At 31.4% G+C, this 16,690-nt stretch overlaps 1 protein-coding gene across 1 annotated transcript; it reads right to left on the minus strand.

The window, feature by feature from the left end:
* On the minus strand, positions 1-5,721 carry LOC114744750 (F-box protein At2g26850-like). The gene is made up of 5 exons (XM_028932914.1): positions 3,970-5,721; positions 3,501-3,580; positions 3,142-3,320; positions 2,328-2,402; positions 1-510 (listed from the first exon to the last, which is right to left on the minus strand). Exons 1-5 carry the CDS (start codon positions 4,660-4,662, stop codon positions 323-325), a joined length of 1,215 nt encoding a protein of 404 aa, XP_028788747.1. The 5' UTR covers positions 4,663-5,721; the 3' UTR covers positions 1-322.
* Between the last annotated feature and the right edge of the window lie 10,969 nt (positions 5,722-16,690).

The raw sequence follows: 16,690 nt of genomic DNA on the forward strand, positions 1-16,690 counted from the left end.
TGCAAACTTGAGATCAGAAGCTAGATTCTATGTATATAGTGGAATGAATGTTTCTACATCATTTAAAGCATAAATGAAAGTAATCTACATTGATTGGAAATCATATGAATATATTCTCCCCATGAAAAAATTGACCAGAATAATACAAGTGGGGGGGAGGGTTGTCAAAGAAGAAAACTGCATGCTCTCCATTGTGCGTTTTGCGGAATGAGAGAAAGCTGCTCACTTCGTGTTCTACCACCCCGTTGCTTCAGAACACGAGCAAGTTTCTAGCTTGAATCTAAGTTAACAGTGAAAAAAAACCGATCTGATGCAGTTTCTACTAGTCCAAGACTTGAGTAGGCCAAAGGCGTTTCCATGTGGCAATCTCAGTCTCACTGTAAATCTTTCTGATTCCTCCATAGAATCCATCAGCCTCATTTCCCTCCTCCCTATGGTTCTTCCTACTGATGTTTGTTTGTCTCCATCGCGAGCCAGGCATGTACTGGTTGAACTCTAGCACAACCATGTCTGCAGCAAATTCAATCAGCATTAATCATGTTATGTTTCAAATCCTCAGAAATCCTTATCAGTGATAAGGTTATAACAACTACCAGGCCTAAGTCATGACTCATGCACAAGTGAAAAATGATAGCTATCTCCTATTTCCAGCATTTTTTTTCAATGAAATTGTTTCATTTGATGAGATGCTCAATTATATATAACAGGAAAAGCTCCTTAAATTTCATTCCTAACAAGTTCGCTGCAGACAGATTGCTCATTCAAGTCATGACAGATGAGATGATATTGTAGAGCTAAAGGTTTTGGTGGCTAGAGAGTTTGCCCACACTATAACGGAAAAATCATTTGTGCCACTTGAAAAAACATCAGAGAGAAACAATCTCAACCCAGAAAAAAAAAAGGGAGAAATAAGTTTAAGAGAAGAGGACATTCCACTAAAGTCATGTATTTTTCTTGGATCAACGCCAAATGGGAAAACCATCTAATGCGGGGTACCCAAATGGTAGAATATCCTATTTATCTACACTCGAAGACTCGCACTTCTCACCATGTGGGGATTGAACCGTATCATCAGTGAGGGTGGAGCCTAGCCAGACGGCATCCATTTCCATAGCACTTTAATACAAAATCACGCAAGCATCACCGTTCGTTTTGAGAAACATAAAATTCCACTTAAGTCATGAATGAAACCATTTAGGAAACACAAAATTGCTAGAGGAAACCCCCCCCCCCCAATGAAAATGGGAAAAAGTCACCATTTTCAGGCCTATCCAAGCAACCAATAGACAAAATTCCACCAATTGACACAGGAAAATGACAAAGGGAGCTTTTCCAATGAAATAAGAGTTCTGAGAGCAGAGAGATAAGAACAATCTCATTGAGAAAGGCCTAGTGCCTGACACAGATATTCTTTGCAAAGGCACAAAATTTGAGTATTTACTAACTGTTTAGAATTGTAATATATGGAAGAGCTTTCTGGAAAAGCCGTGTTGATGACTGCTAGAAATGCTTCCAAGGTGTTATACTTTTATTAGGACATCTGTCATCTGAAAATAAACAGCTCAAGAACTTTACAGAATTTTTCTCTATTACTTTCCTTGCAGATGAACAATGACTACTTTCCAATGTTAACCTTACTTATGATGTTATTGTTATCTGTAGGGAAGGAAGTGTTTGATAGTTACCTCAACAAAGAGTTGTGGGCAATCATGGCCACCTTACAAAAAGATCAGAAAATGGAAACAGAAGTTGGAGGTTTATAATAATTAGGGTTGCCCCAGTGCCCCACATAACATAAAGATTCCTACTAGATTTGAAACAGAAACTTATAAGGGAAATTGAGTTCTTTCAGAATAGTTGGCCATTAAAGGATCCACTGAGACATAAGTTATCAATGTGTTGGTGGCAATGATGACACACTGACCATGATATGTCCAGGGGACCATTCCAATAGCATAACAGGTGGTCCACGTTTAATATATTAAAACCATGAAAATAAAATAGCCTAACTTCTGGTCTCTTCCATCAAAGTGAACTTTAATGTCACTTCTTCCCTTTATGTCCTCCATAATAAAGATTATAGTGCTTAATACGCATGTATGAAACTTCAACCTTCACTGAATTCCTTTCTTTCTCATCACCATAAAGGCAGAAATATTCTGCTTTTGCACAAATTATACCCAGCTGCTTCTAAAAATTATATTATAATTGTTTGTGATACGCTGGATAATCATAGACACGATATGGTTCTATTTTGAAGGTGGAAAAGAACGTCAATTAAAGAATGATCATAACAATCATCTAACAGTGAAATGAGATAAATTTACCGCTATTATGACATCGGCAGTAATGAGCATTCCCATCACATGATTCTAAGTGACCAACAACACCATACCACCAGCCTGCAAGAAAGGTGTATTTCGTCATGGTTTAATTAATTTAAGGCCAATGATATAATTCCATTTCTGCAAAATATATACCACAATATGTTTTTTATAAGAAGCAAATCAGCTGTGCAAAAACAAAACTTTTCAAATGAAACGATACACTTTTCCTTTTTAATTTTGTGTGTTTGACCCACACTAATAATGCTGTTAAAAGCGTTTGGATAACTGAACCAGACCCTAAATTAATTTATTTGTTAAGTAAGATATATGAAAAGAATAATAGCACTGCCAAACAGGCCCCTAAAACAAAGGTACAAGAAAGTTATGCTCTGAAAATCTGACACAAGGCTGTTTCTATATTATCAAAATCTAAAACGATGAATAAACGGAAGTACAAGTATCATTTTGACCCTGTATATAAATCAACGAGAAGAAATGCATGAGCTTCCTAGCTAACAATCTAAAACCATTTCCCGCTTCCCCCTAGAAGATCAAAATGCTTAAATAATATTGAATGTAGAAATCAATTTTGTTCTAGGCTAAATATTAGATACAACCACCCCCTTTCCCTTTCTTTTTACATTTCCAGAAGATAAAAACTAATTGACTACGGTCCCGCATTCTGTATCCCTTCTCTTTTTGTCTTTTCCGGCGGCGATAATGTTTATTTGATATGGTTAAATTGTTCGCAGCTTTTACCAACCAAAGTAATTAACAGGAGAAATAGAAGACCAAGATCGAGAGAGGAACAAACCATAAGGGAATTCTTTGTTTCTCCTCCACTGAATCTCTATGTGATCACCAGGACGCAGATCGTTCAAACAGTCAGAAATATGAAGATCATGAGGGAGAGTGTCAGTTGGTGGAGCTCTTAGCCTTTGCCATGCGATGCCATTCTCTATTGCAATTGCCCTTCTTCCATGTGGCGGATACCTGTAAGACAATATCAATAATTAAATTACCCCACCAGATCCAAATTCATGTTTTCTTTCTCCTGTCGTGTTTTCCCTGTGCAAACTCTCCAACATCTTTTCAGCAAGCTTATCACACACATCAGTGTATACTAAGAAACTAGTAAATGTATGATCAACGAAAAAAGAAATGTCTAATTACCTGGCTTGGAAGGTGTCCGTGTGCCGATCATAGCTCAGCTCAGCATCATAGCAAGATAACACGAATCCAACATGACCATTCTACACCACCAACATCACAAATGTAACTCGTGAGAAAACAGAATCCTCTAAATTGAGTAAGAATCCAAGAAACTTTCTCTTTCATTTTTGTGGGCATCGTGGGGTAGTTATATATTGTTAACAGAAAAATCACTAATGGAAATTGAGAGCAAACAAAATCTTCTGAGTACAGTTAAAATCCAAGAAATTTCTTTATATGTTTGTGGGTACCATCGTAAATACAAATTTTTAACAGAAAAATAATAAAAGAGCACAAACGTAACGTGTGAGAAAACAAATCCTCATAATCCAATTAAATTCCAAGAAGCTTTCTCTGTATTTTCTCAGGTCTCACAGAAGATTTAAACTTTTTAACAGAAAAGCCACAGAGAGACTCGCCCTACACATACCTCACGATTATAAACCTGAGCAGGGAACCAGAAATTGCCAGACTCGAGAGCAAGATACCAAGTCATGACAGAATCAACTGGCAAGGAACTTGGCTGGTCGCTGCTACTATTATTATTATTATTTGCATCACCCTTCAATCTCATCCATGAAAAAGACCAATTCAGAGATAGAAACCTCCTCAATCCCCTATGCTTTCCCTGTTTTAGACTGCCCATGTCTTGTTTTGAAGCAACATGCCATTGCCACTCCCTATAAGCAGCTTTACCAATAATCCTACCCCATTTCTGCTTCATGTGCCTCTCCCAGAAGTAATCACTGATACTTCTCTCCCTCAAGGAACGGCACACACCTGCCATTTGACAAAGAGCTGAAGGAGGTAGCCTCTCAAGAATGCATTCTAAGACCAGCTCTGGCAAGTCCAAAAGTGAGGAATCCTGGGAATCCTCCACATTCTCTACTCTTGAAGTGAAGGCCATCTTCTTCATTAGGGACATTCTTGAAGGAATTTGAGAAGGAAAACCCAGAAACAGACGATAGGCGATCAACTTAGAGATTGATTTTACAGACAGTAACTGTTTGCAAAACACAAGGGATATCAATCTCAAATTACTTGTCCAAAGTTGTTGACGTTTGAGGGAAAGAGACTTCAGGAACAAGAAGAAGGTGATTGAAGTGACGAAGAAAAGTAGCATTAGGAAAGAGGAAATCTCTTGCGGGTCAAATTTGAGTTTGGCATAGGCGATAATAATAGAAGCAGCTTAGGGGGAAGGAAAAGCGATGGCTAAGAGGAGTTAAGAGGAAACCCCAATGGCGTCGGTCACCGTTTGAGATTGAGGCCCCCCCTTTAGAGAAAAAATGAAGCAATATTTTCTATTGGTTGAACGAGAGCCCACCAAAACCCAATGGTGGGCCTCTCTACAATATATTATCAGACCGAAAAAAATGAAGTTTTGGCAGAATTTCACAGCAACGAAATGCTATGGAAATTTCGTTGAACCACTATTTTTGTGCGTAACAAGAAAAACCGTACAGACACCTTCAACAGCTGTCATTCATATGTAGAAATGAGTTCTAAAAAAGGAGGAGAAGGTGAACCAAGTAGGAAGCTAATGGGGGTGGGGTCGCAGGATCTGTTGTCAGGTTTTCTGACACCTGTAAAATGGAAATGGCATGAGATGGATGAAGATAAGTCTAGATACAAAGACCCATATCTATAAAATCTCTGAATCTATAGGTTAATGGAATCAATTATTTTTAAGAACAGTATGGGTAAAATAAAACAGATCTGGGTATCTTAGAATTGAAGGCACTATTATCAGGTGCAATCCAAAACAAGCTTTACAATTAAAAAATGGGAAATTGAATGAATTATCCAAAGGACAAAATTTCAGGAGGTTCAGTGCATATACAGAAAAAGATAAAAGAGATTTGATGAAGAAGATGATGAATGTGAAGAGGTGGGTCCTCCTTCCCTCCACTCCAACAGATTCTTCACCGCACCTCAATAATCCCTTCGGTATTCACAGAACTTCCCTTATTGCTTCGTCTTCTCCTCCTCCTGTTTGTTCTCTTTGGGGCAATATAACGAACAGTTTGTGGTCAAACAAACGAGAAACAACGGTAAATTGTGCAACAGATGGCCGGCTAACATTAAACAGGAATTTTTGTGGATTTCAGAAATAACCAAAAAATTGGAGACCAAATAATCAAATATATAAGTGCCCCCCCCCCCCCAAAAAAGAATCTCTCTCTAGATCCGTGCCATACTCGCTCTCTCTTTCTTTCTCTAACAAGTTGGGAGGGAAAGCCGTCTACCCAGAAAAGCTAACTAACCAGGGCGGATAATGGATAAAGCAGCCGTTGACGGTATCGATGAAGCTCGGAGTTACGGGTTATGATCTCTTGCAGATGGGTCCGCAGTAACAGGAAAATAAATCCAATTAGTTCAGGACACGTGGCTTTTCAAAAGTGGATATTGTTCTAAACGACCCTTATGCTTTATGAGAAACTCTGGCCTACCATTATGTTTCGAGTAAATTAATAATTTGATCCGGATACTTCACGCTAATTTTCAAGTTCAATCTCAAAATTTTTGCAATTTTCATCTCACTAGTTAAATTTTTTTTCCAAAACTAAAGTCTTTTACACATACTAAGTCATTAAAGATTTGATTAGTTCTGATGGCAAAAAAATAAATAAATAAATAAATAAAGATTTGATTAGTTCCATTTATAAGGGATCAGAAAATAAAATAAAAAATCTTGTGTCCTAATCAAAAGACCTGTCATTACCTTTTACATCACTCTCCTTTTATTCCACATTGAAAGTTAGTATATGCTATTTAAGGCTTGTTTAAATTAGCAGTGAAAAAAATAATTTATTTTTAATTTGACTGTTAAAAAAGTTAATCAGATAAAAATTAAATTGAGTGATATGATTTATGTTTAGATTGACTTTTATAAATAAATTATTTTGTAAGAGTAAATTTTTTAGACTATAATAAAATAAGTAATTTTAGCTTGTAAAATTAATAAATTATAAAAATGGGTATGACTTTTAAATAATACAAAATAAAAAAGTATCAATTTACATAGTATAATCATTTTAAATTATTTATAAGCTCTTGCTGATTTTATTTATAAATTCCAAATTTGGGAGGAGGTGTCATCTATTTTATTAATTTCAATTTGAATTAATAAGTTTCTGTTGATCTCATATAGTCTCTTTTATTTTTTTATCATTTATTATAAGGACATATTTAAAAATAAAAGTAGGTTTCTAACTTATTTATTACCTTCAACTAATTTTAAGTAATTTTTTATTATTCTCAAATTAGTTATTTGAAACTTAAAATAAGAACTAGATGAAGTAAAAAATATTTTTACTTTTTTACTTTTCATATTTCAAAAGCCAAAAACCATAAGCTGAAAGCAACTGATTTTTACTTATAGCTTATTGTATTTTTTTTATACAAATGTCAGGTTGCTCCGCTGCCAACTCAAACACTGTAATTTTATGGATTGCATGTTTTGTCATCAATCCCATATTTATGATGTCCAGACGCCGTCACAAGGAGACCCTTGGTAATTTTCAAAGTAGGAATATTTAACATGGGCAAAATTTAAAACTTATTAAATTTATATATAGAGAAATTTTTTCTTTAATTTTGACCAAACATAGTGGAAATCACTTATAATAAGAAATTTATCCTTAATCGCAATAATTTTTCAGAGTGTATCTTTTTTTTTTTTTGGCCATCGCAGTAATTTTTCAGAATTGCTCCTAACAAATGGTTTACTTTCTAACATGATTTTAACCATACATTTAAAACATCCTTTTCAATGATTAATGATGAATGGTATTTAACGAATATTCACGTAGAAAACGAGTTTGAAGAGTTGTGCTTGGTTGGTTTGATCTTATTTTATAGTTTTACATTGTGTGTCCTAATTTGATCATTGAGACAGAGCTTTCATTATCATTATTTGATCCTTTGTTTGATTGAATTTTGTCATATGTTCATTATATTATTCTTTGATGGCATAATTTGTCTGTAATCATATATGTATTTTAGTGACTTGATCTCCCTGGATTTCTTTCTTAGTTTTATTGATTCAAGATATAAGTAATTTTTTTAATTTTTTAAATCAGTAATTTCATTTTCCCTTAAATACTCGTCATTAACATTGTTCAACAAAAAAGTGAAACAATTTCCTTAATCAGTATTTGTAGTTAGTAACTGTAATACAGTAGTAACACTCTTTCAATTTTTAATATAGGATTTAATTGAAAAATTAATATTGGTCTTATATGTAAAACCTATTTTACATATTTATTAATCCTTTTTCAAATTAATTGTATTGATATCACCTCAATAATAATCAGATAGAAGAGGGAGGGAGTGAATTAAGAAAGATGTTTAAGTCCTGTTTAATATGAAGCATTGAAAATGAGTATAAGAATTAGGATTGGGATTAACAAAATCTATTAAAAAAGTGTTAAGCATGAGAGATTGCTTGTTACATGGGATTAGAGACAAACCTATGTATGTAGGACTGGGAAATACCATGGGAGGAGATAATACCCTCCAATCTCACCTCTATATGTTTGTCTAATCCCATATAACATACAATTACTCATGCTAAATACTTTTTTAATAATTTTTCTTGATTGTAATCATAGTTCCTATTCTTCATTTTCAATGCCTCGTGCCAAATAGGACCTTAGGGTGTTTTAAATATATGTGTGTGTGTATATCTTATTAACTAATTTAACTAAGATCATTAATCTACTCAAATTAATTAATTAGTTTTTATATTAATAACCGACAGGGAAACTAATAATGGAGGAGGAATGGGTGGGATTGTGGGAATCTGAATGGTGAGTATATTGTGAATTACTATATCTAGTCCTATTTATAAGAACTAGTTAACTGATTTAAAGAGATTAAGAAAAGAAGTTAAGTTAGTTATTTGTATTAAATAAGTGTTGTTTTTTCTAAAATATCCTTACTAATTAAGTGTATTGGTTAGAACTGTTATTATTAGAAAGATTATCTTTAAAAAGTATATATAAATATAAGAGACAAAATGGATTGGAATCTTATATTTAGAATCAAAATAAAAATCAAATAAGATTTTATATTAAAGACCAAAACAGTATTTAAGGGGTAGGGTGGTCCATCCCTTACACAAAGTATCGCGCAAGAAGCAACCAGAATGGACCTCTTCCTCCACTTGTTCGTCCCTCTCTCCCTCATGCATATACACATATATTAACCCGGTCCTTATTACAGGGGATTTTTTGACTAACCCACGTGAACTAAAGAATGATAATTAAGAGTACCTTGTAAAGTCTAAAAATTTTTTGGGCTTTATCTCGATTAATACTACCTCCGGTTCTTAATATAAGACTCTGTTTGACTTTTATTTTGATCCTAAATATAAGATCTCAATCTACTTTGTCTCTCATATTTATATATATTTTTTCACAGTAATCCTTCTAATAATAAGAGTTATAGTCAATACACTTGATTAGCAAGAATATTTTAGAAAAGACAACATCTATTTAGGACAAATAACTAACTCAACTTACTTTTTTAATCTCCTCAAATTAGTCATCTGGTTCTTATAATTAGGATCGGAGGTAGTAGGTTTTAAAGGGGAGGGAAAAAAAAAGCCAATAGTTACATTTAAATACTTGTTATAAGAATAAATTTGACAAGTAAGTATAAGCCACCTTTTAAATTTAGACTAGGAAATTTTTACTAGGAGTTGTCTTATAAGACGAATGGGAAGGGGCGCATGCATATTCGCCCTCCTCTCTCTCTCTCTCTCTCTCTCTCTCTCTCTCTCTCTGTGTGTGTGTGTGTGTGTGTGTGTGTGTGTGTGTGTGTGTGTGTGTGTGTGTGTGTGTTGTGTGTGTGTGTGTGTGTGTGTGGTGTGTGTGTGTGTTGTGTGTGTGTGTGTGTGTGTGTGTGTGTGGTGGTGTGTGTGTGTGTGTGTGTGTGTGTGTGTGGAGTGAATTGCTTCTTTAAGACTAAATCTAAATCACAAGTATGTAGTACTCCTCTTGCTCTTAATACAGGATTTAATTGTTAAGTTGATTTTGATTTTAAATATAAGATTTATTTCTCATATTTATCAATTTCCTCTAAATTATTCCTATGGATACTCTCTCAACTATAATCAAGTAGAAGAGGGAGGGAGTATATTAGAAAGATGATTATTGTGTTTTAGGAAAAACATGTCATATTTCTTATAATTAACTAACTTACCTACCTTTTTTAATCTAACCAAATTAGTTAAATATGTCTTATATTAAGGATAAAAAAGAGTAATATTTATTCTTAGAACAGGGAATAGACTGAAATAGTGGACCTTCATCAGGTAAAGCCTAGCCACGCAATTATCACTTTAATATTCCATCCGATCCAAACTATAATATTTAGTTTATAGTATAATTTTTATTATAAATTAGATGTTATTTTTAGGACTGAATGTAGTATTAATTTAATATAAATATAATTTCTGCTGCTACAAAATAACGTGTTTATAAAATAAAAAATTGTAATAAGCCAAATAAAAATATTCATCATGAATGGGATGAGATGATGGGGACAAGAAAATAAATATGAATATGTGAAAGAGAAAAGAAGAATAGTTTAATGCAAGAGGCATATTTATTAATGCCTAATGCATAGGTATAGGCATGGCTATGATTTGAGCATCACCCCCTCATTTAATTCTCCAATGGCTCCCCCCACATTATTATACCAAGGCCTCTATTGGATCTCTTGGATTTGGATCCTAGGATATTCTTTATTTTTTGCAATTCAACCATTTTTAAAAAAATAAAAATAATAACGTGGTCACTTTATTGCAAGAAACAGCATCTTACAAGGACAAGATTATGATTTATAGAATACAATATAAATATATGATGAAAATTTTATCTATGTAAAAGTATTTAGAAAAAATTAATCTTTTGGTCTTTATATTTTTTATTTATTTGTAACTCAGTCTTTATATTGTGGCTCGGTACAAATCATTCTTTATAGTTTTGACTTGGTTATAACTCGATTCTTGAAATTTGACTCACTGCAACATATAGGAATCGAGTTGCAGTGAAAGACTAAATTATAAAATAGTTAAAAATATAAGAGCCGAGTTGCAACGAGTCAAATTTTGATAATTGAATTACAACTAATTTACTAAGTTACAAATGTATTAAAACTATAAAAACCAAACTATTAATTTTCCCAAATATATATAAGCATTTATTACAAACAGGTGCAAACAGGCCTAAAGATTATCCATATTTGTCTCTCCTCATACCTCGCCTAATTATTCATAAATTAGTTAATCCCATTATAACCTGACTTCTTAATCAAATGGACCCTTTTGTCATAATATTCCAATATGTAAGTGCTCAGAAGTAGAGGGAATAAACGATGAAGAGAAATATATAATTGAATATTTTCATAGTTTTATTAATGATCAGTGGAGGGAATAAACGATGAAGAGAAATATATAATTGAATATTTTCATAGTTTTTTAAATGATCATTAATATTTTATTTGTGGTCATAGGATAACATATAAAATTTCTTCTTCATATAATATTTACATCTCCATTGAGGGATCGACAGCAAGTTAGCTACAGCCTTACTATATAATCTAAAAAATAGTAATAATAGTAAATAAAAGATTATTTTTATTATTCACAAAGCTACTCAAAGTGCTTACTTTTCGAGGGATATATTTTTTTCCCATCACAGGAACAACACACAAAGGTAATTCTGTCTTTGAATAATTATTAGATGTTGCTTTCACCAAAAGAGAGATATTACTAGTGATTTAGAAGGAATGTTCACTTTTAACGAAAAGCAGATATGTCCCCTACATATCACAGGATTCGTATTCAATAATTAGAAAAAAATGACCAAATTATGTAGTTTATTGTACAATATAAAAGTATCGATATAATAGCATCTTAATAAAAAAAAAAGAAGAAGCAAGAGTCAACTATTGAGGACATATTAATCTTGCACATTTAAAATACTTTTTTTTTTTGGACCAGGACATTTAAAGAATATTTGAACCTTTAAACTATTTTTTTAGGAGGGTAGTTAAGTATCACTTATTTTTTCAGAAGTACTCTTTCTAACTTCAATATAAGACCTAATTAATTAAACTAAGTAGATTAAGAATATTAGTTAAATTAGTTAATATGATTTTTTTTAAAACACCCTATTATCTTCCTTAATTTTTTTCCTCTCTTTCCTGCTTGATTATTGTTGAGAAAATATCAATAAGGCCAATTTTAAAAAAATTATAAACATATAAAATATGTCTTATATATAGGATCAATACTAATTATTAAATTAGTTCCTACATTAAATACCAGATCAATATTTTGGTACAATATTTTGATAGGTTGAGGAAAACATTATACCACTTAATGATTGATTTAGAAGACTTGGTACATATGGAAATATTGTTTGAAAATAAAATTACCCTTTAAGTTTTACTTTTATGATATATTGATTTTTTAAATATAAAGAAAAATGGAAAAATTGATTTAAAAAATTCCTGTTTAAAAATTTAATTGGCTAAAAGGACATAAATTTGAGTGAGTGTAACATATATTCTATCGTGTGCAACATATCATTAATCATGTGCAATAATTATCAATACGGAAGTTATTTATATACAGTAAAAGATATGTTGCATTATGCACCCGCTTAAATTCAAGTCCTTTCAGCCAATTAAATTTTTAAATAGGGATTTTTTTACCAATTTTTCTAAGAAAAACTAGGTACAATGTAATGGTTTTTAGAATTTTAGGGTATGCATAGAGGATACACACATAGTTATATATATGTCTGTGTGTGTGAGAGTAATTACCAGTAATCCGTTAAAAATTATGAGCATTAAAAAATTATATGGCAGAGATATTAAAAAATTAAATGCATAAAAATTCATAAATTACAAATTTTTCTTTGGCCAAACATAAACAACAAATAAAATATTTATTCTTTCTTCACAAATGCAAAAATTTGTTATACTGAAAAAAGCATTTCCTTAATATAAACATAGTAAGATCTTTTTTTAATCTCCAACATTATACTCCCTCCGTTCCTTATTATAAGAGACAAATAACCGAATTACGTTGATCAAAAAAGCAGTTAAAATTAGTTAAGAATAATCAATGTATAAAAAATATAATTTTTTCCTCAAAAATGCCCTCATTAATAAGGAGAGAGAGCATGAGAGGGAACAATTAAATTGTTAAAAGAAAGAGAAGGGGGAAGGAGAGAGAGTGTGAGTTGGAGACAATAAATATGGGTAAAATAGGAAATCAACACAAAAAAATAAAGACAACTTTTAAGTGCTCTTATATATAGGAACATGCCATAAACATCAAATGTCTCTTATAATAAGGAACGGAGGGAGTAATAGCCTATTTTGGATAATTTATAAGTAATTTTTTAATCATGATTTATAAAATACGAGGCAAGTACATCGGAAGAGTTTTGTCTTAACTTACGTACAACATGCTTATAAATACTTTTAAATGCTATTTCAATTGGCCCAATGTCAAAATTCAAAGCAACACAGTGGATGTATAGAAGCAAAAACCTATTTCCCTATCTGTTTCCCCATTCATCTTTTTCTTCACAATGTCCATAAGCTCATCAAAATGAATATATGATAGTTTAAACCACTAAATAAATGTAGTTTTTTTGGTGAATAATAAATATGTTTTTTATTAGAAAGCTTGAAATGTTATGTATGTATACACATACACATATATGATTGGAGAAGTTAACATAAATAATATAAGTAACTTGATGTAAATATTGTTGCAAGTATTGATATGGGTAACACAGTTGTGCCACCTAGTCCAAGAGTCTTTGACAATGTTATTCGTATATATGATGTTTATGGTTTACCAAAATGAAATTGACAAGATTAAATTGCCTTTTAAAATTAAAAATTTTTGGTGGCTCTATTAGTGCATGCCCAAATAGTCAAACAATTTGTTCATTGCCAGATCTCAAAAGGCAAATAATAGAGTAAGATGGCGTGTTGTCTAAAGATAATACTAGTTTTTGACAATTTAAAAGTATTTACATGATTTAGATAATTAGTTTAACAACTTAATTTGTTCAACTCAAACAATGAACCGATCAATTAGACCATGGCTTGATCTTGAGTCGGTTTTTTTTTTTTGGGCCATCACTTAAGAACTAGATTAACTTGGTAATCAATCGAACTAGACTAATATTGACTCTAATATTACATATAGGAATTAATATAGAGATTTGTTTCATCATAAATATAAAACTTTAATCTGTTTTACCTCTTAGATTTATAAACTTTTTTCTTAAACTCACTCGTTGATGAAGGAAATTTAAAAAAATATCGTTTATTAAAATTATTGAGGGAAATATTTTGGTTAAAAATTTATTCAAAAATTTGGTTATTGTTCATGTAACCAATTATGACTTGTGATATAAGACATGCGGTGATTATTGTCATTTATTTTTTTTAAATATTTAATAATTTTATTACACTGACAATATCCAACGCGAAAAAAGCTGTCAAATTGAGAAAGCAATCGATTTTCTTTTTCATCAAAGTGGGCGACGCGGCTCACAGTGAGAGGATTAAAAAGTAGTCCCACCAAAAATGGGCCATCAAATCACCCTCTCACAGCCCTACCCACCATTTTGGGTTCCATTATGTGCTAGTGACACACAAGATTAATGGTTAATGATATGATAATCCTTTCAGGGATCAATCCATAAATAACTAAAAACATAACAAATAGAATAATTAAATTATATATGTGTGTATTGGTAACAAAGCATCCAATATTGACTAGCATATCTTGGTGAGAAAAATCCAAGTTGATTTAATCCTTTGACCAATTTGACTAAGAGTATTAAACGAGTCAAGTGGGTTAAACTTAATCCTCCTCTTGTTCTATTCATAGAGGAGAGAGAGAAAAATTTTTTTGATCTTATTTATAGGATACTGAGAGAAATTTTTTATATGGATATATAATTTTACCCTTCATGTATTATTATGTTGATTTTATTTACATAAGGTATATTAAATAGGGATAAAGTTGAAAATTTGTTTAATTTTACATGAAAGTTAATGAAATTTAAGGTTTTTCTTGGTTTATGTGAAACATGTTAGAAGTGATTTATAAATAAGATTATAGAGGATTTTGTTTTCATTGCAATGTCTAAAACAATGCCATCTTGAATTAAAAAAATAATAACTCATCACATTCATACTTCAACAACTTTGTTTTGTTGGATTATGTGGTTTATATATGAATGTTTCATTTACTTATAGATCAATGTCTTCTCATTTAAATACTCCTCTTTCCAGTTTGGCCCCCAGGATTATATGTTAATATTTGCGTATATTTCAATTAAAGTAGAACATTTTAATTATGATTGAATTGATGCCGGTTCAATTGTAGTTAGATTATTGACTTTTAAACTATTATCTAGATTAGTTTAATAATTTGTTTGAAGTACCTTAATACGGACTCTCAGTGTATGATATCTTGGTATAAAAATCTATGCGTAAAATATATTTGATGATATTTTTTAATGGGAAGTTAAGGGAAAAAATAAATATTATACTTGTAATTTCTTGTTAGAAGTGAAAATTTATTTATATATAATCCAACGCACGCCATGACATCTATGCTTAATCCTACAAAAAATATTTGTACCATCTACTTTGATCCATCACATCACTTCAACAAGATCAACAGATGGAGATAAACGATTGAAATATTTCCAATATGATTCAACCAAAAACCCCAAAAAGTATGATTATGATATGAACTTTTATAGTTATTATAATTTAACATTAAATGCACAAAATGGATGATGATGGTTAAAAAAACACAAAAATAATGGATCACAACAAGTTTTTGTTTTTTTGTGAGACAAGGATAAGATTTGGGGTTGGCGGTGTTGCCATTTGAGCATCATAATTAATGAGATTGATTATATAAATGAAGCAACAAGGGAATCTTTTATAGCCAAATGTTAACACAAAGTGTTGCACAAAAGTTCAAATTGACACAAAGTCATTCGATCATTAAATGATAGTAATTGGAGGATTTGCGATTTAATTGTGGTTGAAATCTGAATCAGCCTAATTGAGATTAAAATAATATAAATTTGATTCAAATATATAAAAACATCCATCTACATAATTGTAAGAGTATATATTATTTAATTAAAAACGTATTAATTTATAGGTAAATAAAATATAATTTTATATACCCCATATAATCCAATAAAGTAGTTATCAAAGCATAAATTATATGGACAATTTTTTTCACTCATCATAACAATGTTGTTTCAGGTCTAAAAAAGATGGAAAAAAATATAAAATTTAAATCGGTTGACCTAGTCAAAATTCTTGATCAAAGTGATTAGAGGACTAGTTCATTAATTTATTGGTTTGATTGTTTGACCTGGGTTGAGTTCTAATACTATGGGTAAGTATAAAGTTTTTAAATTATTTTCTTCTTTTTAAGGTTTATAAATTTTAATAAGTTGATTTGCTCATTCATTTATTGATTGGTGCATGTTGATAATGGGAAAGAAAGGCAAAAGGAATTAATAAGGCATATCCTCTTTGGTAAGTATGGGAGAGTTCCACTAAGGCACATAACGTGTTGGTGCTTTGTCCCCTAAAGATTCAACATTTCATCCATATTCTTTTGATTTACCTACCCCACCGCTTTATTCCTTTCTTTTTTTCTCCTCCCCCACCTTCCTTCCTCTCATCTATTTTTTTTTTCCTTTCTTTATCTGAATTTCTGTCTCTCTCTGTACTACATTCACATATCTGTATATAGTACATTTACACCACGTATCAAAATATCACAAGCAACGGAGTAGATATTTGATTGAAAATAGAGATCAGGATGATCATATATATCACTGGGATGATTAGTCTTCTATGCGGGTTATAGTAAACGTTATTAAGTGAGATGCCATTAATTATCCTGGTCTATGATATATATATATATATATATATATAATACTAATTAGGACGATTATTTTCTGTTGTTTATGTTAAGGGATGAGACAATTATTCCTTCGGAAGTTAGAACATATGATGCGTTGGTGTGGCTTATTTGAACTCTTAAAATAATTTTTAAAAAATCTCTT

Source organism: Neltuma alba, unplaced genomic scaffold (genome assembly GCF_004799145.2).
Source record: "Neltuma alba isolate B1F8T4 unplaced genomic scaffold, ASM479914v2 tig00004435_pilon, whole genome shotgun sequence".
In the NCBI taxonomy this organism is placed as follows: Eukaryota; Viridiplantae; Streptophyta; class Magnoliopsida; order Fabales; family Fabaceae; genus Neltuma; species Neltuma alba.

Bases quoted from the DNA above. Each gene is read 5' to 3' on its own strand.
- LOC114744750 (XM_028932914.1), bottom strand. From the start codon at position 4,662: ATGCTACTTTTCTTCGTCACTTCAATCACCTTCTTCTTGTTCCTGAAG. The intron at 3,321-3,500 runs GTAATTAGACAT...ATTGTCTTACAG, and splicing joins ACGGACACCTTCCAAGCCAG to GTATCCGCCACATGGAAGAA. The intron at 2,403-3,141 runs GTTTGTTCCTCT...CCTTTCTTGCAG, and splicing joins AAACAAAGAATTCCCTTATG to GCTGGTGGTATGGTGTTGTT.